Source organism: Cololabis saira, chromosome 1, assembly GCF_033807715.1.
Source record: "Cololabis saira isolate AMF1-May2022 chromosome 1, fColSai1.1, whole genome shotgun sequence".
In the NCBI taxonomy this organism is placed as follows: domain Eukaryota; kingdom Metazoa; phylum Chordata; class Actinopteri; order Beloniformes; family Belonidae; genus Cololabis; species Cololabis saira.
The window spans coordinates 40,591,799-40,615,308 of NC_084587.1; the positions used below are offsets into that span (position 1 = coordinate 40,591,799).

Sequence of the window (23,510 nt, forward strand, 5' to 3'; positions counted from 1 at the left end):
AGAAGGTGTCAGTCATAATACATCCATGGTGTCAGTCCGGTTGTGCTCGGTTCTTTGCTGATCCTCATGTTCCGGCTGCTGCTCCGGAGGGTCGGGCCGCTCAGCGGCTCGGAGCTCCTGCTCTCCCCCGCCTGGACCCGCTCCTGCAGCGGCTTCGGCCCGCCGCTGCCCGCGGCTCAGGTCCGCGGTACCTTCCTGGACTTCTTCCGCCAGAAACATGGACACCTGCTGGTTCCGTCCTCCCCGGTCCGGCCCAGAGGAGACCCCAGCCTGCTGTTCGTCAACGCCGGCATGAACCAGGTGGGTGTGAACCCGAGGGTCCGGTCCCGGTGCTGCTACTGGAACCAGTCCGTGTTTCAGTCTCTATTATTAATTATATTATATATTAACTGAATGAAATCATATCAATCAAAAAGACAATAGGATGGTGCAGGCTCATTTGGTTTCAGTTCATGATTGTTAATAAACTCTGCATCATCTGCTGTCCTCTTATGATCCCATTCATTTGATTAGTTTTTGGTGTTTCTGCAGGTTTTATATAACATTGTGGTTCTAAAAGCAGCACATCAGTGCAGCTGGTTTCAAAGAGTTAATTCTCAGAAACAAGAGTTAAAAGATCCTTAAATTAATTTAGAAAAAATATAGTAATTTACTGATGTGGAAAATAAGAAATTTACTCTTACTCTTACTTTTACTTAAAGTACATTTAAAAGCATTTACTTTTGGATACTTAAGTACCTTTTTAAAAGCAAGTACTTTTCTATTCTTACTCGAGTAATATTTTGACTGAGCTACTTTTACTTGTAACGGAGTAAATTTTGACCAGTAGTATTTGTACTCTTACTCAAGTACTGGGGTTGAGTACTCTGTCCACCTCTGTTTATATCTATTTATTTATTCTTACCAAAACAATGACTTGTCACAAATGTTCATGATTTTTCACAATATTTGATTTAAAGCAAATGATAAACTACGTATTGCAGAGGTATTAGATTAGATTAATAATAATAATAATAATAATAATGACTTGGATTTATACAGCGCCCTTCAAGGCACCCAGAGCGCTTTACAGAGATCATCAGTGTTGGGGAAGTTACTTTTAAAAAGTAACTAGTTATAGTTATAGTTAGTGCTGAGAAAATGTAATTAGTTACTTTACTAGTTGCTCAATTATAAAAGTAACTAAGTTACTTTACTTTACTTTACTTTATATACAAATATTTTTTTTTATGTAGTGGAACAATAAAACACAAGAGATATGTTTAGAAATCTTGACAGGAATATTTATTGTAGCCTCAACTTGGCCTTCAAAACAAAGTGTAACAGTGTAACAGTGTAGTTAGATCATAGTGACTCAGTCATGAATGATGACTCTACCCACTCAGCAGAGGGCTAAATAACTGATCTCTTCTCACATTCAACAAACCAGTCAAATACACAAACATTTGATTACCTCACATCCGGCCATTAGCATAAACAAAATAATGGTGGATAAAAGAAAAAGGTGCTTTCAGCTTCATAAGTAAATACGGGTACTTAGAAAGGCTGCACTGTTTGTGCAATGCACAACAATAACCAAAACATAAATTAAAGTCATTAAGGCTGTCTATACAGAATAATTCTTTATCTCTGTCTCAGTCCATTCTTTACATCACCATCACAATATTGGGAGAGGAGAGAAACTATTTTCAGCCATCTCAAAAATATACGAACATCTGTCCATCATTATAAACAAAATGATAGTGGATAAAATTAAGAAACTGTACTTTCAGCTTCATAACAGACCCTGAGATTATTTTCAGTAAGGCTGCAATGTCTGTGCAATGCATACAGTAACAATGGGTATTCAAACAAAACATAAATGAGCTAACACTATAAACGAAGACCATCACTGTCTTTAGTCCAGCAGAGGTAGTGTCTAAATAAAATACATCAGTATTTATGCCCAGAAAATATCTATCTATACATTCATTTCTTAATTCCTAGCTCTCAAACCAATGGTTGTACCTTAAGAGGAGAAGTCTCTCAAACTTTTGATCTGAGAGCCGGTTCCTCTTTGGAGACAAAATCAGGCCCCCCAGGCTAAATAGCCTTTCTACTGGGGCACTGGATGGAGTGGCTGCATTATATTTAAGAGACAGTTTCTTTATCAAAGGATATTGATTAAGACTGTCCATCTCTGTTGCAACTGATTTGAAGTAATCAGCTACTTCAGATTCAGCAGGACCGTAAGTATCCTCATCCTCTGGAAAGCTAAAGAAGTCTTCCTCTGTGCTTTGCTGTGGTGTTGGGTTGGTGGTACCTGATTGCTGCTCCCGTGCAAGGGCCAGTTTGCGGCATTCTGCAATCAGACTTGCCTTCGCCGCGTCTTTCCTCTCCTGCTGACCATGTAAACTACGTAGCTTGAACTTTGGTAGTGTCACAGCAGCCAGGACGGCATCTTCACTAGCCAAAGCCCCAGCAAATCTTGTTCTGATTGACTGAAATGATATAACGAGAAGAGTGCAAAATAAATTAAAATACATTCTTAAGTTTTACTAACATACTCGTGTACTGAGTGAGCAAATTAAAAAAAGAGAAAAATAATTGCATTAAACATTTTATTTCAGGGCCACAACATATGTAGGCCTAATGGGGTTTATTCCTTTAGGGGGGTATCAATGGGCCCTTATAAGTCTGTAACTCTGACAGTTAAGGGGAAGCCTTAAAGTTGGAACATTTGAGAAGCACTATATGCTGTACAACATGTACACTTTACAGCTAAAATGCTGTCAACACTGTTGACATTTATTATGCAATACAATTGGCTATTTGATTTAATTTAAACACAAATCACAGTTCTTACCTGCACAATTGCATCTGGTAGGCCAACAAGGATTTGCAGATCTTTCTTCAGTTCCAGAGTCTTGTGCATCAATGATTGCAGTGTGGGTAGGAGTGTTCCATAAAAACAATTCTTTTCTCCCTGAAGGACGTCCAGTGCCATAGTAAATGGCTTCATGACAGTGCAGTACTCTCTGATAACCAGATATTCCCTTTCACTGATAGCTTTCATCTGTAGTTTGGAGAGCAGGGTGTTCAACTCTACAATTGGTATCTCAGAAACCCGAGCCAGGGCATCATAAAAGGAATTCCACCTAGTTGTGCAAGGTACTAGCAGCTTCTTTCCAAGATTGTCCTCCACAAGCTCTGAGGCTACTGTTGATCGGCTGGCTTTATTCCACAACCCTGTACACTTTGTGGTAGCATTCCTGTACACTGCTTTGGTTTCAGGTGTTGACAGCAACCACTTCTCTACATCAGTGCACATTATGAGGTTCATTGTGTGTGATGCACATCTCAGATGTGGGGGTAAAACAATCTCCTCCATGTCACCATCAGCATCAGCACCATTCAGTACATCTCCAATGTCTGTGAAAATCACCTCATCAGCCTGTGAGTCATTATCATCATCGTCTTCCTCCTCATCACGTGGTGGTTGGTACATTTTAAAGGCTTTAACAAAATTTGAGCCATTATCCGTGACTGTGGCTGTGATTTTTTGGGCTATGCCATGAGCAGAGTGGATATTATCCAGCTCCAAAGCAATCGCGTCATATGTATGACGGCCTTTGAAACGTTTGCAGGCTAACCCTGCTTTCTGATGTGTCATGGTGACTGGATCTATCCAGTGAGCTGTTACCCCCAGGAAACTTTTATTATGGGCAGTCCATAAGTCAGCTGTTGTGGAAAGATGTTCTAGGTCATTAAAATTGTGTTTGAGCTGCTGCTCCATTTTAATGTATTCATTGTCCAGGTATTTGCAAAATGTCTTTCTGCTCTGTAGAGCTACTCCTGTTTTAACAGGTATTTTGGAGACTATTTTTTTGAAGCCAACAGACTCAACAGTGGATATTGGAAGCATATCTTCAACCACATAGCCAGCAACAAATTTGTTCAGTTGGCTCTGGCTCATTGGGACATGCTGCAGAGATTTAAATTCCAGCTTCTGCTGTTTAGATGGTGTGGGGCCATCCTCTGTGGGGTCTTTTGCTACCAGTTTTGTACAGCCATGTTTTGTTGAAAGATGCTTTAACAGATTGCCATTGCTGGACTTCGCTGTGGACAAATGTTTATGTCCTCCTGCGCACAGCTTACATTTCACCACAATGTTTTTACCGCCCTTTATCTCAACGAATTCAAAGTAATGTTTATACTTCCATCCTGCAAAGCACCCGATGTCATTGTCACTGCTGTCTTCCATTTTACCTAGGCTTGGTGTCTGTTCGCCGCTCGCCGTCATCATGCACCGTTATTAGTTTGACTCAGGTTTGACTTCGTTTAGTGTTGTTTATGTGTGGCGGGCGGTGTGTGCGCTTGGGTGCATGCTGTGTGTGCAGCCGCTTCCTGAAAGGCAAAGGCCCGCCCAACTCTGTTTCTGATTGGCTTACCCACGGAGTTACCCAGTGTGTTAACCAATCATCATCACTTTCTCTGTAAGATTCATGTTAGTCTGAGAGCTCACTTCCACGCTCTTTTGCTGCTGCTTGTTTTGGCAGGACTAGGAGGAGGAATCGGATTATAAAGAAACTACCGAAAATAACGGAACTAACGCAACTAACGGACCAATTTAATTCATAATAACGATAACGCCACTACCAAATGGGAAAAGTAATGCGTTACGTTAGAATTTAGAGAGAAAACTAATTTCGTTACTAAAGTAACGGAAAAATACTCGTTAGGTCCCAACACTGGAGATCATTATTCATTCATACACATTCTCACTGGTGGTGGTAGCTACGTTTGTAGCCACAGCTGCCCTGGGGCAGACTGACAGAAGCGTGGCTGCCATATCGCGCCAAACAGCCCCTGCGACCACCACCAACATTCATACACATTCACACACATTCACACGAGGCAAGGTGGGTAAGGTGTCTTGCCCAAGGACACTACGACAGCAAACTGGGACAGAGCGGGATTCGAACCGCTGACCTTCCGATCATTGGACGACCCGCTCTACCACCTAGATTAGATTGTCCTTTATTCATCCCTCAGTGGGGAAATTCACTTTGTGCAACGTCAGTACACACAACACACACAATGCAGCAAAAGAAGGATAAAAATATATAATTACAAAATATAAACAGTATATACTAGTGATGCACCGAAATGAAAATTTGTGGCCAAAACCGAAAATAATAATAAACACTTGGCCTAATACCGAGCAATGGTTCTTTGCAGTTTTTCATTTATTTTGCCAATTTTTTCACAATTGCATAAATCAAATAAATATGCAGTGAAATACCCGCCAGTTACAATTTGTCTTACTGTACTTATTGTATTTTTTCTCATAATCCTTTTTCATTTTCTCCCGTTCAAATCCAGTTAATCGGGTCACGGTGGGGCTGATCTCCGCAATTTGAAGCCTTGTATAATAATTGTAAAAATCTGGGTTTTTATCTTGGAGGATCTCGTCAAACATATCAGACAGTGAGGCGCACTGCATCGGTAGTACGGGCCCTTTTCTCTGCGCTCTCTCCCCATATGCTGTGTGTCCGTCCCCCGACCGTCTCCATCACCAAGCGGTTTCCCAAATCCAACTCAGCCTGGATCATTTCTCGTGTCCTCTGCTTTTTCCCCACATCCAAGTAATGATCTGACATGTTTGCTGCATTTAACACGCCCCTCACTCCAGCTGTTCGTTGTTTGATTGCGTCATCACACGCCGTTATTAATTGTTCGTTTTATTCCACCGAACACCGAAAGTGTTTTTTTGCTATTTTCGGTTACCGAACATTCGGTGCATCACTAGTATATACATAAATATATACAGTATCCTCCAGAAAATGTGGTCACCTGTGCTGAGAGAGCAGCCGACCAGATCCAGGGTTTTAGAGACGTACGGAGGATCTGCAGAGAGAGGCTCTTATTCAGGGGGGGGTCTCCCTGCCGGGGAGTCTGGGCCAGCCCGTGGCTGTTATTGTTTGGAGTACAAACACTACAAACGTTCACGTATGTTTATGTACGTTACCACCCTGCTCATATCTGAGGAAGCAACCCTCAGATCTGGGGGGGGGGGGGTGAGAGGTTAAGGTTTTAGTTCAAGGGCAAAGAAACGTGGAACCTGTTGACGGTCTCTGGTGTCCTCACAGTTTAAGCCGATCTTCCTGGGAACGGCAGACCCCCGCAGCCAGATGGCCTCGTACCGGCGGGTGGTCAACAGCCAGAAATGCGTCCGAGCCGGCGGCAAACACAACGACCTGGACGACGTGGGCCGAGACGTGTACCACCACACCTTCTTTGAGATGCTTGGAAACTGGTCCTTTGGAGACTATTTCAAGGTGAGGGGGGTTTACTGTTTACTTTCAGATGGGGCAACTTCCTGTTGACGGGGGCGGGGCCTCAGTCTGTCGTGTCTGGATATCCAGGAGGAGGCGTGTCGGATGGCATGGAGCCTCCTCACTGAGCATTATGGGATTCCTGCAGACAGACTCTACGTGTCTTACTTCGGAGGAGACGCTGCGTCGCGGTTACCAGCTGATGAGGAGACGCAGCAGATCTGGTTGGACCTCGGGTAGGTGATAGGTAATCCGTGCCGTCTGTGCCAACTACAGGTCGGTTCTGGGTCTGCTGAACGGGTCTTGTCTTCTCAGGGTCCCTCCCGCTCGTATCCTGCCATTTGGACTAAAGGACAACTTCTGGGAGATGGGGGACACGGGGCCCTGCGGCCCCTGCACCGAGATACACTATGACCACCTGGGGGGCCGGGATGCCGCCAGACTGGTCAACGCTGACAGTCCAGATGTGGTGGAGATCTGGAACCTGGTCTTCATCCAGTACAACAGGTCTGTGTACACACCAGGACCAGATCCAAACCAGACGCACTGAACCGGTTCAGACCACAGTGGACCAGTTCAGATCGAATTAGACCAGTCCAGACCACATTAGACCAGTTCAGATCGAATTAGACCAGTCCAGACCACATTAGACCAGTTCAGATCGAATTAGACCAGTCCAGACCACATTAGACCAGTTCAGATCGAATTAGACCATTCCAGACCACATTAAACCAGTTCAGATCGAATTACACCAGTCCAGACCACATTAAACCAGTTCAGATCGAATTAGACCAGTCCAGACCACATTAAACCAAGTCAGCTTTGTTTATAAAATGCTTTAAAAAAAACTGCATCCACTGACCAAAGTTCTGGACACAGGAATGAAATATGTTAGAATAAAATAAAAACAAATACAAGACACCAATAAAACAGTAAAACCAAGATCTCACACTGGGTCAAAAACCCTGTAGAACAGGGGTCTGCAACTCCGGTCCTGGAGAGACCTATCCAGCATGTTTTAGGTGTCTCCCTGCATGAACACACCTGATTCTAATCAATGGTCGTCATTAACTTGTCTCAAGGTCTGGACACTTCTGTTGTTGACACAGCTCCTTGTATCATGGTGTGCTGAAGCAGGGAAAGATCTAAAACATGCTGGATAGGTGCTCTCCAGGACCAGAGTTGGAGACCCCTGCTGTAGAAGATTGGCTCTAAAGAGTCACTGTAGACCAGCCCGGACCTCTGTACACCAGCGCATATCACTGTAGACCAGTCCGGACCAATTTAGACCTTTTTGGACGACTTAAGACCAGACCAGCTTGGACCAGTTTAGACCAGATCAAACTACATTCAACAGACCAGTTTTTGTGGCCAGGTTTGGGGGTCTGGTGGACTCAGGTCTGGATGTTTCAGGGAGCTGGACCAGAGCCTGCGGCTGCTGCCCCAGTTCAGCGTGGACACTGGGATGGGACTGGAGCGACTGGTGACAGTCCTGCAGGGGAAGCGGTCCAATTACGACACAGACCTGTTCACGCCCCTGCTGGATGCCATGCACCAGGTGAGTCCCTGGGACCCAGGTACAGGTGCATTGTTGATGAGTCTGTTGTCACAGTGACCTGTGTCCTCCCCCAGAGGTCGGGGGTGGGGCCATACGGCGGCCGGACGGGGCCAGCGGATGTGGGGCAGGTGGATCTGGCTTATAGAGTCGTAGCGGACCACATTCGGACTTTATCGGTCTGCATCGCTGATGGGGTCCACCCAGGGATGTCCGGAGCCGAGTGAGCCTCTATCCACACAGCTGGGAGCCCAGTGATGTCATCCATCAGCTGGGAGGTCTTTGACGCCGTCTTTGTGTGGTTCAGGTTGGTGTTGAGGAGAATCCTGCGGCGGGCTGTTCGGTTCTTCATCGAGGTCCTGAAGGCTCCTCAGGGAGCGCTGGCCAGCCTGGTTCCCACCGTCACTCATATACTGGTAAAATACATTTCCCGTCATGCCTCATAGCCATAAGGACGCGGGCCATGTTCATGAAAGCACTTGTTTACTGGTCCAGGACTGGTTTAATAGAACCTGGCCCACATAGACCAACCGGAGAGCCAGAAACCAGATGGATGGATGGATGAATAGATGAATGGATGGATGAATTTTTTTTTTTTTTTTTTTTTTTTTTTAATTTATTTATAACTTTTTATTTTTCAAAATGAAGACAAAGACAATAAATAAATAAAAAAAGAGACATTACAATAACAAAAAAAATTAAAAAAAGAGGGTGGGGGGAAGGGTTGGTACAGATAAACTTTAAGAATGATGGTGCCTCTAGCGTCAGTTCAGGTCCAGCTCTAAAAGAAGAGTAAGTCAAATAAAATAAGAAGCATGTGACTAACACATCAGGTCATATCATTATCACATTATTCTCAACTGTTGTCTAATGACAGCCCATGGGGCAAATTGGTCATTTTCGTTATCTTTGAGGATTGCGGTTGCCTTTTCCATTGATAATAAATCCATAAAGTCATTCAGCCAGTTGTGTTTGTCAAAGCAGTTTGGTTTGCAAATCTTCCAGTTCATGAGTATTGACCTCTTTACAGACAGGAAGGCGAGAGCAATGATACATTGCATAATCTTCCCATGCACATTCTCCACTGCACTCCCCAATAAACACACAACAGGACATTGAGGAACGCGAATATTCAAAATAGCTTCCAAAATGTCAATTACTTCAGACCAAAATTGTTGGACTACTGGGCAGAACCATAGCAGATGTATAAATGTACCAAGCTCACCACAGCCATGCCAGCACAGTTCAGAGACATTTGGGTCCATTTTTTTAGCTTTAGCTGGATGGATGAATGGATGAATTAATTGTTGACTGACAAATGGATGGATGGATAAATGGGTAGGCAGATGGAAGGATGGATGAACAGATAGACAAATGAATTGTTAACAGTGGGATGGATGGATAAATGGTTAGGCAGATGGATGGATGGATTAATGAATTGTTGATGGATGGATGGATGGATAAATGGTTAGGCAGATGGATTGATGGATTAATGAATTGTTGATGGATGGATGGATGGATGGATGGATGGATGGATAGACAGATTGGATGGATCAATTAATTGTTGACTGACACATGGATAGATGGATGGATGGATGAACAGATGGATTAATGAATTGCTGATGAACAGTGGGATGGATGGATAGATGGGTAGGCGGATGGGTGGATGATGACTGTTGTTTAATTGATTGACTGATTGCTTTAACTGATTGATTAACCCTCTCCTCCGGCAGGGCGACGTGTACCCGGAGCTGCACAGGGAGGCGGATCGGGTGAGTCTTCTGGTTCTGGATCTGTCGGGTCTCGGTCGGGAGTGATGTCACAGGAAGTGGTAATGAGTGGAACCTCTGTTTCAGATCATGGCTGTGATCGAGGAGAACGAGGCTCAGTTCCTGTCGTCGCTGCAGCAGGGCGGCCGGCTGATCCGGCGCACACTCAGCAAGAAGGACCACAAAGATGGCGTCTTCCCTGGTCAGTGCTGGGAGACGATCGCCGGGCCTGGCTGGTCAGATGGGTCCGGTTTGATCGGGTCTGATGTCTGCTGTGGCTTTGATTTCAGCCTCGGTGGCCTGGTCTCTACACCGAGACCTGGGTTTTCCTCTGGACCTGGTGGACCTGATGCTGGAAGAGAAGGGGGTCCGTGTGGATCGGCAGGAGCTGGACCGCCTGGTCGCACAGAGCCAGCAGGTGGAGCTTCACTCAGGAGCGGCGATGGCCGGGTAGAACCGATGGATGACACTGTTTTAGACGGGTCTATGAACCAGATTAAAACAGAATTACACCAAAGAATGTGTGAAAACAAAAATACATCATGATATTACAGGAAGTAGAAACGTTTATGGAATACAGTTGTGGTTTTGTGTGAAAAAAGAGTCCACATATCACAATATTACAGGACTCAAGTTGTAGTTTACCGAGGAAAAGACTGTCATAATTCCAACTTCGAGTTTGATGGACCTGGGGGACCCCACGGGTTTGTGTTTGTGACCTGTAGGTGCGGGAGGTTGTGGTTGGAGAAGGTGACTGGTGGTGGAGAATAACTGCTTGGTGTTTCCATGGCTGCTGTTAATGATGTTTGAGCAATAAGTTGCCTGTTCCCCTCTAAGAGGGGGTCGGGTGGTCTTCTGGTGGTCCTGGTAGGTGAGCTTGAACAGTAAGGCCCCAAGCTTGATACCATCATTGAAGGGCCCGTGAAGGGAACAGAACTTTTATTGTGAAGGAAACCGGACTTTAATTGTGAAGGAAACAGGACTTTTATTGTGCAGGAAACAGAACTTTAACTGTGAAGGAAACAGAACTTCTTTTTTTTTTTTTTTTTTGGCTCTAGTGGCCCTTTATTGGAGATGCAGACTGGAAAGGGGTAGAGAGAGAGAACGGGGAAGACACACAGCAAAGGTGCGCGGGCTGGATTCGAACCCGCGACCGCTGCAGGAGGAGGACTGTAGCCTCAGTATATGGCCCGCTGCTTAACCCACTGCGCCACCGAGCGGCCCGGGAAACAGAACTTTAACTGTGCAGGAAACAGAACTTTTGTTGTGCAGGAAACAGAACGTTTGTTGTGCAGGAAACAGAACTTTTGTTGTGCAGGAAACAGAACTTTTGTTGTGCAGGAAACAGAACTTTTGTTGTGCAGGAAACAGAACTTTTGTTGTGCAGGAAACAGAACTTTTGTTGTGCAGGAAACAGAACTTTTGTTGTGCAGGAAACAGAACTTTAACTGTGCAGGAAACAGGACTTTTATTGTGAAGGAAACAGAACTTTAACTTTGAAGGAAACAGGACTTTAACTTTGAAGGAAACAGAACTTTAACTGTGAAGGAAACAGAACTTTAACTGTGCAGGAAACAGGACTTTTATTGTGCAGGAAACAGAACTTTAACTGTGCAGGAAACAGGACTTTTATTGTGAAGGAAACAGAACTTTAACTGTGAAGGAAACAGAACTTTAACTGTGAAGGAAACAGGACTTTTATTGTGAAGGAAACAGAACTTTAACTGTGAAGGAAACAGAACTTTAACTGTGCAGGAAACAGGACTTTTATTGTGCAGGAAACAGAACTTTTGTTGTGAAGGACACTGTCTCATTTCCCACTTTGAACTCCTCAGCTTATGTCCTTAACTCATCACCTCGTCTCCTTCTGCGACTCCTTTCCTTGCATCCTAGTCCTTTCCACCAGAGACACCAGCAGAGGAGTTGAAAGATGGGGACAGATAACATGACAACATTAGAAGGCTCTCATTAGAGAGATGAATAAGTGGGTACCTGATGATGTCACTGATGATGTCTTACACCTGCTGCAGGTGGGATCTGAGCTGCAGCTGGGTGGGCGGTCCCAGATGATGCTGGACATCCTCAGTCTGGCAGATCTGCAGCATCGAGGGGTTCCTCACACCAACGATGGTCTCAAATACCAATACAGGCTGGAGAAGGGCCGATACGGTACGCTCCCACCTGTACAGGTAGGGCAGTCAACCCTCTGTGGGGGATTCACACCAGTGACCTCAATATCCCTCATTCCAGAGTTCCCAGCATGCCGTGCGACAGTCCTAGCCCTGTATGATGGCAAGACTGTGGTGGACGAGGTGTCTGAGGGTCAGCGTTGTGGAGTTGTCCTGGACAAGACCTGCTTCTACTCCGAACAGGGAGGGCAGTCACATGACCAGGGATACTTCACCCGCCACGGCCTGCAGGTCTGCACAGTGCTCGCACGGGAAATGCATCATGGGAAAAGTATCTGCTGTGTGACTCATGATGTCTCCTGTCTCAGGATGTGCTGTACCCTGTGGAGGGGGTGGTACGGGCGGGGGGGTACGTGGTCCATCAGGTGACCGCAGCAGACACCCTGAAGACCGGAGACCAGGTCCAACTGCACCTGGACCAGGTAAGAGCTGTCGGAGCAGGATGACAGTCCAGGAAGCAGGTTTAGTTCAACAATTTGACCTTGGTAGACCCCAACAGATCCAGTAGACCTGACCCAAACCCTACAGATCCAGTAGACCTGACCCAAACCCTACAGATCCATTAGACCTTGGCAGAATCAACCGACCTCAACAGAAGCTAGATTAATCAGAAGCCAAACACAACAAGGAGACCAGTAGACCTCATAAACCACAAACCAAAAGCTTACAAACCTCAAAATACTTTGGTGGAACTGTCAGACCAAGACTCCCAGACAAACTAGGCCAAACGTACCCCAGTAGACCATAACGGACCCAACACACCACCATATATCCACCCATATGGCAACAAAACCAGCAGCCTCAGCCACTCACTGACTCACAACTTGTCTGTATGTCTCTCTCAGGCCAACCGGTTGTCCTGTATGGTGAAACACACAGCGACCCACATCCTGAACTTTGCTCTGAGGAAGGTTCTGGGTCCGTCGGTCCACCAGAGAGGCTCTCACGTGTCAGCCGACCGTCTTCGTTTTGACTTCAGCATCAAGGTGCAGATGTGCTAACTAACCAACCGACAGGGTGTTGGTTACAGTGGTTCTTCTGGTTCTGACGGTCCTCGTCTGTCCTCCTCAGGGTTCTCTCAGCGTCTCTCAGCTGCAGGAGGTGGAAAGGTGTGTTAATGGAACCATCTCAGCCAATCAGGTGGTCCACAGCCTGGAGGTTCCTCTACAGAGAGCCAGGAGCATCAGCGGACTAAGGATGGTGGATGAGGTGAACCCACTTTCCACCTCACTGTCTCAACTGATGTCCACAGGTGTGCTGACAGTCCTGTCCTGTATCTGCAGGATTATCCGGACCCAGTTCGGGTGGTATCGCTTCAGGTTCCGGTGTCCGAGCTGCTGGATGGCGGGACAGACAGAGACACGTCTGTGGAGCTCTGCTGTGGAACGTGAGTCCAGCACTCTTGTTCACCTGGGACTCACCTGTGGAGTCATTGGCTTGTCCACTGACTCCATCATTGCTGGTTCTGTTCTCAGCTCTTCAGGTGTCTTTAAGCAAGGGTGGGGAGTTGTTGTGATTCCAGGTCCAGGCAACAGGAATTGAATATACATCATACAGGGACATGACCCACTGGTGTCTGAAGCCCAGTTGTACCAACCGCTAGTGAATCTCAACATGACTGACATAAACCAGCCTGAGAGCTGCTCGGACCACCACCACCTCGACCCAGATACCACAAACTAGCCGTTTGTAGCCAGGGCATGCTAACCCAGTGGTGCTGAGTGTCATCAGCTCAAATACAGCCTGATCAAATCCATGGTTTCTGGTTGCCGTCTCACCTGCTGGATCGTTAGGGGCTTTGGTCCTAGATGGGTTTGTACCGAGCCGTGTCAGGTTGGTTTTGAGTTACTTCAGGTCATGTTGGTATCGAGTCATTAAGGGTCAGGTTGGTCCCGAGTCACTTTGGGTCAGGTTGGTCCCTGGATTGTCAGGTGTAGTCTCTAATAATATTGGCCAGACTTCTACAAATAAGAGCTGCACCAACCCGGGTGGGATGAAGGCCGTCTCTTCTAATCAGACCGGGCTTTCCCCAAAACGTCTTCCAATTGTCAATAAAGGCCATGACGTTTTCTGAACACCACCGAGACAACCAGCAGCGGAGCAATGAAATGCGGCTAAACATATACCTGGTCAGATTGAGGAGGGGACTAGAGAAACCTATGCAGTCCTGCATGGTTTTGGCGTAGTTATACACCTACACAATATTAACTTTAGTGACTTCTGACTGGCGTAGACGGGTGTGACTGGTGTAATTACAAGTGTATCACAGGTGTGTGACAAGACTTCGACAGGTGTGTTACATTACTATTAAAAGTGTATTACAACGTGTATTACAGGTGTATAGAGCGAATGCGCATGACGTCACAGTGAGTTACGCCCACTGTGTGGCAGAAAGACTGAGTGTCAGCGTAGACTTTCAGTTTGAGCACTTGAAAACATCTAAAATGGGAAAGAGCTGTCCTGCTATCGACTGTACTCATAGATTTAGCAAGAAATCTGAATTATCCTTTTACAGACTGCCGAAAAATAAGTTTAAGAGAGACAAATGGATCGCTGCAATTCGCAGAAACAACTGGATTCCAGGCACCGAAATGTGGATTTGCGGTTCCCATTTTGTATCAGGTAATGTTAGATTTTTGGGTAGCTAACGTTAAACGGTCAAATCATAAAGTTCGGTGTCCTCATCACTTTAATTTCGCCAACAAATCCTGCCTTGAAGTCGGACGTCAAGACTTTTGTATGCCTTCAAGCTTTGCTTCGTGTATTTCCCCGGTGTAGAAATTAAGTACATATAAATATCAGGAAACTCGATTCGTGGCCAAATATTAATGTCCATGGGCCACTGGTTCTCGGGGTAACTGTACGGGTCACTGTCAAGTCCAAATGCCTTTAATTCAAGCCGATAATCGGCTGTTATCCCGTCTTCTCCACTAGTTGCAGCAATTTTTGCCACTCAGTGCAAGTAAGGGGGCGTGATCCAGTGGGGAAGTGACATCAATGCAAACCCTCTATTGCAGGTGTGTGACATTACTATTAAAAGTGTATTACAGGTGTGTGACAAGACTTCGACAGGTGTGTGACAGGTGTATTGCAGGGGTGTGACAAGACTGTTACAAGTTTATTACAGGTGTGTGACAGGACTATTACGGGTGTATTGCAGGTGTGTGACATTACTATTAAAAGTGTATTACAGGTGTGTGACAGGACTATTACAGGTGTATTACAGGTGTGTGACAGGACTATTACAGGTTTATTACAGGTGTGTGACAGGACTATTACAGGTTTATTACAGGTGTGTGACAGGTGGTGTTGTGCTCTTAGCCACCTCTTGCAGACTGGTGCCATCCGGGATCTGGTGATCATCTCAGAGAAGCAGATGGTGAAGGGAATCAGCCGGATTGTGGCTGTGACGGGACAGGATGCTACCCAGGTAAGTGAATGAATGATCACATGATGACATACTGAGACGGCATTTATGAACGAATTAATGATTTAATTTTCTATGCCCTTCAGGCTCGAGAAGCGGGACAGGCTCTGTCTCAAGAGGTGGACTCTCTGTCAGCCAGACTCTCCGCCCCCTCGAACCTTGACTCCGCCCAGCATCTTTCCAAAGAGGCCAGCATCCTCTCTGATGTAAGTGGCCTACCCATGATGCACCACAGCTGGTGAGATGAGGATTATTGACCCTGCGGTGTGTCTGACAGGCTGTGGACAACACACCCCTCCCCCAGTGGCAGCGCAGAGAGCTGCAGAACCACCTGAGGGCGCTGCTGAGGACCAGTAACACCAGCATCAGGAAGATGGAGTCCAGAGAAGTAAGCTCTCACCCAAACCACACCCCACATACACCTGACATCCACCTGTGAGCTGAGCAGAAGCTCAACTGTGACTCTGATCTCCTGTCATGCTTTGCTTAGGCTGCAGACAAAGCTCAGGTTCTGCTGGAGAAGAATGGCAGGAAGGAGCTGCTGGTGGACTCCGTGGAGACGGACTCGCTGTCGGTGCGTAGAACCACACCTGCACATGTGCAGCGCACTTTAGTCACATGACTCGTCATGTGGAGACATTCCTACACGGGTGAAAATATAAGGCAGACACAGGGAGACACAGAGCTGTGGTTTGTGCAGTCTTGTGCTAGTTACTGAAAAATCTGGTCATCCCGCTGCTGCTTCCACATGACTGCTGTGTGCTGCTGACGTCCCCGACTCCCCCAGTCTGGCCTTCGGCAGGAGGGCCCCCCCTTATGAGCCTGGTCCTGCTCAAGGTTTCTTCCCTCCTAAAGGGGAGTTTTTCCTTGCCACTGTTTGGCTTAAGGTTTTTCTCCCACTAGGGGAGTTTTTACCTGCCATTGTTTATGTAATAATTGCTCGGGGGTTTATGTTTATGTTTATGTTTATGTTCTGGATCTCTGGAAAGCGTCTAGAGACAACATCTGTTGTATTAGACGCTATATAAATAAAGTTGAATTTAATTGAAAAAATAGTAACTAGTTACCGTTACTAGTTACTTCAGTAAAAAGTAACTCAGTTACTTAGACCAAAAAGTAATGTGTTACTATGAAAAGTAACTTTTTAGTTACTTCTCCCCGCTTCTTCACTTCCTGTGTCAATAACGTTGGTTGCTTAGCAACAAGCTGAGAACGGCCAGTGAGCTTCAGCAGCAGCTGAAGAACAGGAGCCTTTGATGAATCGTTCATTACAGTCTCAGATATAATCTATGGTGGCATGTTGGTTTATAACAGGGGTAGGCAACCCTGGTCCTCGAGTGCCACTGTCCTGCATGTCTTAGATGTTTCCCGGCTTCGACACACCTAATTTTAATTAACGGTGCTCATTAGCTTGTCATCAAGGTCTGGGCAGTTCTGTTGATGACACAGCTCCTTGTATCACGGTGTGCTGAACCAGGGAAACATCTAAGACATGCAGGACAGTGGCACTCGAGGACCAGGGTTGCCTACCCCTGATTTATAAGAATCTTTTTGCCCAGAAGAAAAAAGAGCGACAACAACGACCCATTATTTTCTTCTCTCGAAAAAACACACCTGCACCGCGGCTTTAGGAGAAAAAGACGCTACAGAGTCGGGATGCAGCGGCGCAGTCAGAAGAGCAGCGAAATACGTGCAAGGCGGTGCTGATCTCCGCAATTTGAAGCCTTCTATAATTGTAAAAAGAATTGAATTTATCATGGGTTCTTTTTGGAACGTAACCCCCGATAAAAAGCAGGGATTACTGTAATGACAATATCTCAATGTTGCGACACTCTCCTTCTCTTGGCTCGCCATGACCGTCATGTTTTTGAACGCACACACACAATGTTTCTTCTGGTCTCCGCGTGTGGGGGGAAAAAAAGCTTCACTGTAGCCAGAAATAACGGAGTAAGGCACCGTTTGGTAACGGTAATTGCGTTACTGAATTTAAAAAGTAATGCGTTAGAATATTAGTTACCACAAAACTAACGGCGTTACTGTAACGCGTTACTAAATAATGCGTTAGTTTGTGATTGGTCCAGACTTCACAAGATTAATTTTTTTTTTATATATATTTTTATCCCTGGTTTTTTCCCCATTTTATCACCCAGTGCTCCTACCTAGTCAGTCCTGGGCATTGCCACTCTCTACCAACCCCGGGAGGGCCCTGCACTGAGCTCAGGTCTCCTCCTTAACCTGAGGAGTGAGCAGGCCGCATCTTTTCACCAGACAGGGTGGGGCTTCTCCGGCCGGACGTAGCGCGTGGAAGAATCACGTTATTTCGGCCGGATCCTCCCCACCCCATCTGGCGCCCCGGTTGGCCAGAGGGGGCATGTAGAGCCCAGGACTGTGTGCATGTTTTTGTCACATTAGCTACCCAAGGGAACACGGGGAGAACATGCAAACTCCACACAGAAAGGCCCTTTCGCCAACCCCACCCAGGGTGTGGGCACTGAAGTCATGGGGGAACTAACACGCACTTCAGCGCCCACAGCGTCCCCGGCGGGAATCGAACCCAGGACCTTCTTGCTGTGAGACGGCTGCACTACCTGCTGCGCCACCGTGCCCCACACACAAGATTTATTTTCATAAAAGGAAACATTTTTAGTTTTCATTTTTAATTAAAATGTTAATTCCAATAACCTAAATATTTGTTAGTTTTTTAGCCTGTCAACAGTAGTAAACAAGGTGTATTATGGTTGTTTTTGGCAATGATGTCAGACAAATGTGATTGTCTTTCATCGCTCAGCTCTGTGTTACGTCTCCTCAGTCTGTTTATAGATACGTAATGAGCCTGTAAGCTAGAGGGGGGGGTTGCAGGTCTGGATCTAGGGAGGGAGGGAGGCCAACACTGCAGAGACGGGGTCTCTCTGGTTGGTTCCTGTCAGCATTCATATTCAGCTGGCGGATATTCAGGGAATGACCTGCACATCCTGCTAATAACACAGTAATCTGCGCAACAGAACCGTGGGAGCAGAATGAGGTTTCAAGTACTGATCATCAGTTCTGGTTCTGTTTCAGGTTCTGATGAAGACTGTAAACCGGCTCAGCTCAGTCACTCCTGGCAGTTATGTGATGCTGCTGGCTCACCAGAGGCATTCTGGGAAGGTTCTGTGTGCCTGTCAGGTTCCTAAGGTAACAGTAATTTTGAAAGGGGCGGGGCCCAAGTGCTGTTTGCTGATTGGATGGAGTGTGTCACCTGACTGTCTCTCCTCCCACAGGACTCGCCCAGCCTTCCGGCCTCTGAATGGGCGGTGGCCGTCTGTCACCAACTCGGGGGGAGCGCTGGCGGCTCTGTACTGGTTGCCAAGGGAACAGGAAGCAGCGATGACATCACTGAGGCTCTGAGGTTCGCCGAGGACTTTGCCGCTCAGAAAATGACGTGACAGTGATGTCACACTGCTGCCGGAGTCTAAGCCCCACCCCCAGATCCTGCTGCCCCTGGACAGTTTGTGACTTTTATAAAAGTGAACATTTCTTTGTTTTAGAAGAAATAAACTCAGAATGGAGATGTTTATGGGTTTATTTTGATTATTGTCAGCATTTTAACACCATTTCCTCCAGCCCTGGATCAGCTCCTGGTCCTGGATCTGGTCCTGGTCCTTCAGAGCATTGACGCGTTGAGCCACTGCAGCAGAATCACAAACATTCAGTTACTGAAGTTCATCGTCTGAAGGAACTTAAACCAAGAACTGAGTGAGCAGCTCCTCAACAGGAAGTAGTTCATCATTCAAATAGAGGTGGAGCCAGAGAGACATCCTCCCAGAATCCTGCAGTGATGTCGCCACCACACATGATAACTATAATGCTAACATGCTATAATGCTAACATGACGCAAGAACGAGACGTTGGCAGCATCACCACGTCTGCTCCACCTGTGCTGCGTCGCTATGTGTGAAATTCACATCCCCGAAGTTAAAACAGCTGGCTTCATGCCAAAACTGCTAACGCTAGCTCGTAGTAGAGACGTTAACGGTGGACATTCGTAGCCTGTTCAGGTTCTCTGGAAAAACATGCAAGGATGCACATGATAACTATAATGCTAACGTGCTATAATGCCAACGCCTTGACGACAGGCGGTGTTTGTGAATGTTGCCATTAGCGGATGCGTGTTAGCATAAGCAATCTTGGCATTAGCCGTGTGCTAATAGCACTATTTCCCATGATCCTCCAGCACCCTGGTTTGTCTCATGTATGTGATGTTTCAAATGCGGAGCTCCGTACTTCCAGCAGGTTCAGCTCCACCGTCCCAGATCCGTCTTTGTCCAGCACGTTGAACGTGTCTGCAGACAGAAGATGACACGGTGAGGACAGAGCGGGGAGGAGGTTTGTCTTCAACGCCAACAACGGCGAGGACTCACCGAACAAGGTCTCCAGACGAACCAAACAGCACACAAAGTTGTCAAAGTCGATGCTGAGATCCGGTTCGCTGTACCGAGCGACGATCACCTGGTGGAGAGGACTGTTCAGACTGAAACCTGCAGACAGAGAAAAGCTGGTCAGGTTCAGGTGACCGGAAACAGGTAGCTTTGAAAGAAAGCCTTACCAGCTTCCTCCACAGCCGTCCTCATCTCCGTGGAGCTCATGGAGCCCGAATTATCCATGTCTCTGTCCCGGTAGATTTTCTGTCAGAAAACAAGGCGGCGGTTAAAATTTTACCAAGATTTCTGTCCCTCGCCCCGCCTCTCTCTATCCCTGGATCCCCCTTTCAACTTCTTGACTCGGTTATCTCGTCATATTTATGGCAACGTAAACGACTGCTAACTTGCGCTGCCTGTCAACCTGACGGGGCAGAGATGGAGCTACAGTCAGGTGATGGTATGTCAGGTCTTGCATTTCTCTGACCCCCACCCCGACTTTCCCTCAGATTAACTAAAAATCTGGGTACAATTTAGGAAGTATTTTGTATTTTCCGGGTTCTCTTCTGAGCCCTGTGGCATTGAACAGTCTCTTGAAACCATCCTGCCAGGAAGGTGTCGAGTTTTTTAAAGACCTGTTCTTGGGCAACAGCCTGGTGTCTTTGAGCTGCTAAGTGAAAAATTCAGTGTTCCTAAGTCAAGTTTTTTCAGATATATTCAAGCGAGGTATTTTGTTCTGTCTCATTTATCTGGTTCTTTGATATCAGCAGATGTGACCCCTGTTGACGGAGTCGTCTCCATCAGTCCACTCAAAGTTAATCTCAGCTCTACATAACATGGTGTTGGATCCTGAATGCCTCTCCACAGATTAGCACAGCAGGGGAGGAAGACGGGTCTCCCTCTTGGTCTTCCACACTTAAACTGGTTAACTCGACCTCCCTCCGTGCACGTCACAGTTTAATTCATTTCAAAGTGGTGCACGGGATAGCATCTCAAAAGAAAAGCTTCCTCTATGTGCCCTGATGTTAGCCCACACTGGTGTTGTGGAGTGAACTTCTCCATCCAACGTCTCAGGTTTTAGGCATGAGGTTGGAACCAAACCCGCTTCTTGGATTCGTGGAGCCAGAGGTCGAGTGGACCCCTACTCATGCACAATGGCTCCAAGAAATCATTGTCAAGGTTCTGGAGAAGATTCTCCCTGAAATAACCAAGTGGGAAGTTTCAGAAGACATGGGTCCTTCTCTGAATGCATTCCTCTGGGAAGACTTGGCCGCAAGCTGCAGCTCAGCAACAGGTTATATTCTTGGCTAATGTTAATTTCTTGCACAGGCTCAAGATGTGGCAATGTGCTCGTATTATGGTGCATCGGCAGTGACTAGGAAGGGATTACTTAACATTTGAAGGTTTTATGTGCTGTTCTCTTTCATGCCTATCTGAACGCATTGGTGCCATTTGTTGCTCATGTTTACTCATTTCTGTTATGTTAATTTATCGTTGCACTATTTGATAAATCAATAAATCCTTCAATAAACAGATTTTGATTTAAAGAAAGAAGAAAGAAAGAAAAACGGGTGATAAGTCAACAATATTGACGACGACGGCAAGATTGAAGGCCCATCATAATTCTGATCTGCGGCCGGTTTTAATGTGACTTGAAGCATTAGAAACTGCTGAGGGGTTCTAGATGTCGCACACCTGCAGGTTTGGACTCACCAGGTAGATCTCGATTTTGGTCCAGAGAACTTTAAACTCTACCAGGCCCAGTTTTCCGCTGCCATCTTTCTGAAGACCTGGTTCAGGAGCTTCTGAATTTCATAACCCTTGAACCCCTCCTCCCCTGGTTTTATGCATCACTGCTGTCACAATAAGAGCTTTTTCTACTATAGCTGATGGGGTTTTCAAAATAAAAGTTCATTTCAACAGCAACATTGATGTGTGGCAGTCTATTATTTTGAAGGATACGTCCAGCAAGTTGACCATGTTGCGACATGTGGTGATGCCAAAGCCGCTGGTCTGAATGTCGGAACCTGTCAAACACACACAGGTGTAACTGGGTAATCTCCGAGTCCTGCCTGCAGGTGAGAGCGGTGGGACTTACGTTTGGTCACCACTTTGTTGAGGATCTTCTGCAGCTCGTAGACGCTGATCTCACAGTCCTGCAGAGACGGTCTGGGGTTTAGATCGTTCCACATCAATATTCAGATCAATGACTCAGGCGACCAGCTCACCTGTCCCGCCAGCTGCCCAAACAGACCCTTGAAGCGGTCGTCCACGTCGTCCTCATCGATCTCAATCTGCAGCACAAAAAATTCCTTTTACTGATGCTTGGTGCAGCAGGATGTCCAGCATGCTGGATGAGGTGACCAACACAACAGGTACACAGAGGAGGTCGGACAGGTGATCACGCCAACAACAACAAAGGACCATGTGGACAAGTTGTCCTGGATAGAAGACTGGTCAGATGAAGATGTGCATGTCAGTAGACTCACCTTCTCTACTCGGGACTCGACGGGGTCCTCCAGCTCTCTGTAAAAAGATGCCGTAAAAAACGTTTTATCAAGTATTTTATGTGTATCATGTTCACCAGCAGGTGGCAGCACAGAAGTCATTTATATGTATTTTCCAAGTGGCAACCATCTAACTTCCAGGCTGAGACTGGAACTAAGACGTGTTGCAGGTCCTCTACAAGAGGACAAGAGTCCCGCTTATAAGGGCATCAACCTCCTCTGTGCTGCCCCCTGTTGGTGGTTCCAGGAACTGCACCAGACAGCCCCCCAGGTGCTGCAGATGCTAAACTGAACGTACTGGAAGTCGGCCTGTTTCTCAGAGAACACCCGAACGCAGAAGTCCCCATCGTTGTTGGGCTCGAAGGTGGAGGGGACGATCAGGTACTCTCCCGGCGGCAGGCAGAAGCGGCTGCACACCTCCCGCAGGTTGGTGAAGGTTTCAGAGCGAGCACTGCAGGCATGACGCAGGAAGTAGTTTCTGTCCAGGTGGAGGTTCCTCCGCCCGGAGAACTGATGGACACGGCAGGTTAGCTCCAGGTCCAAGCAGGTGGCAGGATGAAGTCAGAGTGAGCAGAACGAAGGTCTTACCTCATCAGGAACCTGGAACACAAGAAAGGAGCTTCAGAAAAAGAGCAGTGTTGTCTCCTGCTCATGATCTCCACGAGTCTCAACCTTTGGGCCTGTCCCAGTCGTCTCTGGACAGCTTGAATCACTTCACTGTATCATTCATAAACAGCGATGAACAAGGCTCTTCATCGGAGACCAGAAGAGGCCACGCCTCTGGGAGGAGCCTGAGCGATACCAGCTGCAGATCTCCTCCGTGCTGCTTTAGCAGCCCGCCGCTGCAGGTCCTCACCTCGTAGATGGCGAACCCGATGGTGTGCATGTCCTTGCCCATCCTCCTCATGCGTCTGCGGTTCTTCTGGATCAGACCGACCACGAAGCTGCAGCCGGCCTCGTCGTCGTACGGGTCGTCGTCCTCCTCGTCCAGCCGGATCACAAACTGAGGGTTCATCCAGAACGTGTCTGCGGACCACAGAACCGAGTTATTCATAGAGCACATATAAAACTGGCTGAAGCAGCGTCACCTCCACCTACGTTCGTCCGTCTGTAAACAGATTCAGCTCAAATACAAGTTTGTACCTCATTTGAGGCTGCTTCGGATAAAGCATCTTTTTATGATCAAATGTTTATTAACACTGTAGATCATGGCATTTTACTGCACAGGTTAGAGCATGTTGTTGGGATTAAAGGGACAGCTCTACGTTGGTTTAAATCATATCTATCTGACAGGTTCCAGTTTGTTCATGTACATGAGGTTTCTTCAGAACAGTCAAGGGTCTGTTATG

At 46.7% G+C, this 23,510-nt stretch overlaps 2 protein-coding genes across 2 annotated transcripts in view; one reads left to right on the forward strand and one right to left on the reverse strand.

Moving 5' to 3' along the window:
- aars2 (alanyl-tRNA synthetase 2, mitochondrial (putative)) lies at nt 1-18,845 on the forward strand. The gene is made up of 22 exons (XM_061723157.1): nt 1-300; nt 6,132-6,320; nt 6,408-6,553; nt 6,633-6,824; nt 7,731-7,875; nt 7,950-8,095; nt 8,180-8,288; nt 9,606-9,644; nt 9,729-9,843; nt 9,932-10,059; nt 11,672-11,810; nt 11,892-12,061; nt 12,139-12,252; nt 12,676-12,816; nt 12,902-13,039; nt 13,114-13,217; nt 15,152-15,260; nt 15,344-15,463; nt 15,535-15,645; nt 15,748-15,831; nt 18,318-18,431; nt 18,518-18,845. Exons 1-22 carry the CDS (start codon nt 67-69, stop codon nt 18,680-18,682), a joined length of 2,952 nt encoding a protein of 983 aa, XP_061579141.1. The 5' UTR covers nt 1-66; the 3' UTR covers nt 18,683-18,845.
- Nucleotides 18,802-23,510, reverse strand: part of LOC133445752 (calpain-2 catalytic subunit-like) — a 16,503-nt gene continuing 11,794 nt past the window's right edge. Inside the window, exons 10-21 of the mRNA XM_061723168.1 lie at nt 23,018-23,187; nt 22,750-22,761; nt 22,460-22,671; nt 22,144-22,180; nt 21,883-21,948; nt 21,753-21,810; nt 21,617-21,681; nt 21,368-21,436; nt 19,843-19,921; nt 19,658-19,774; nt 19,521-19,579; nt 18,802-18,924 (exon numbers count right to left, since the gene is read on the reverse strand). Coding sequence (XP_061579152.1) covers nt 18,901-18,924; nt 19,521-19,579; nt 19,658-19,774; nt 19,843-19,921; nt 21,368-21,436; nt 21,617-21,681; nt 21,753-21,810; nt 21,883-21,948; nt 22,144-22,180; nt 22,460-22,671; nt 22,750-22,761; nt 23,018-23,187 — 968 coding nt within the window. The 3' untranslated portion in view covers nt 18,802-18,900. The remainder of the gene's footprint in view (nt 18,925-19,520; nt 19,580-19,657; nt 19,775-19,842; nt 19,922-21,367; nt 21,437-21,616; nt 21,682-21,752; nt 21,811-21,882; nt 21,949-22,143; nt 22,181-22,459; nt 22,672-22,749; nt 22,762-23,017; nt 23,188-23,510) is intronic.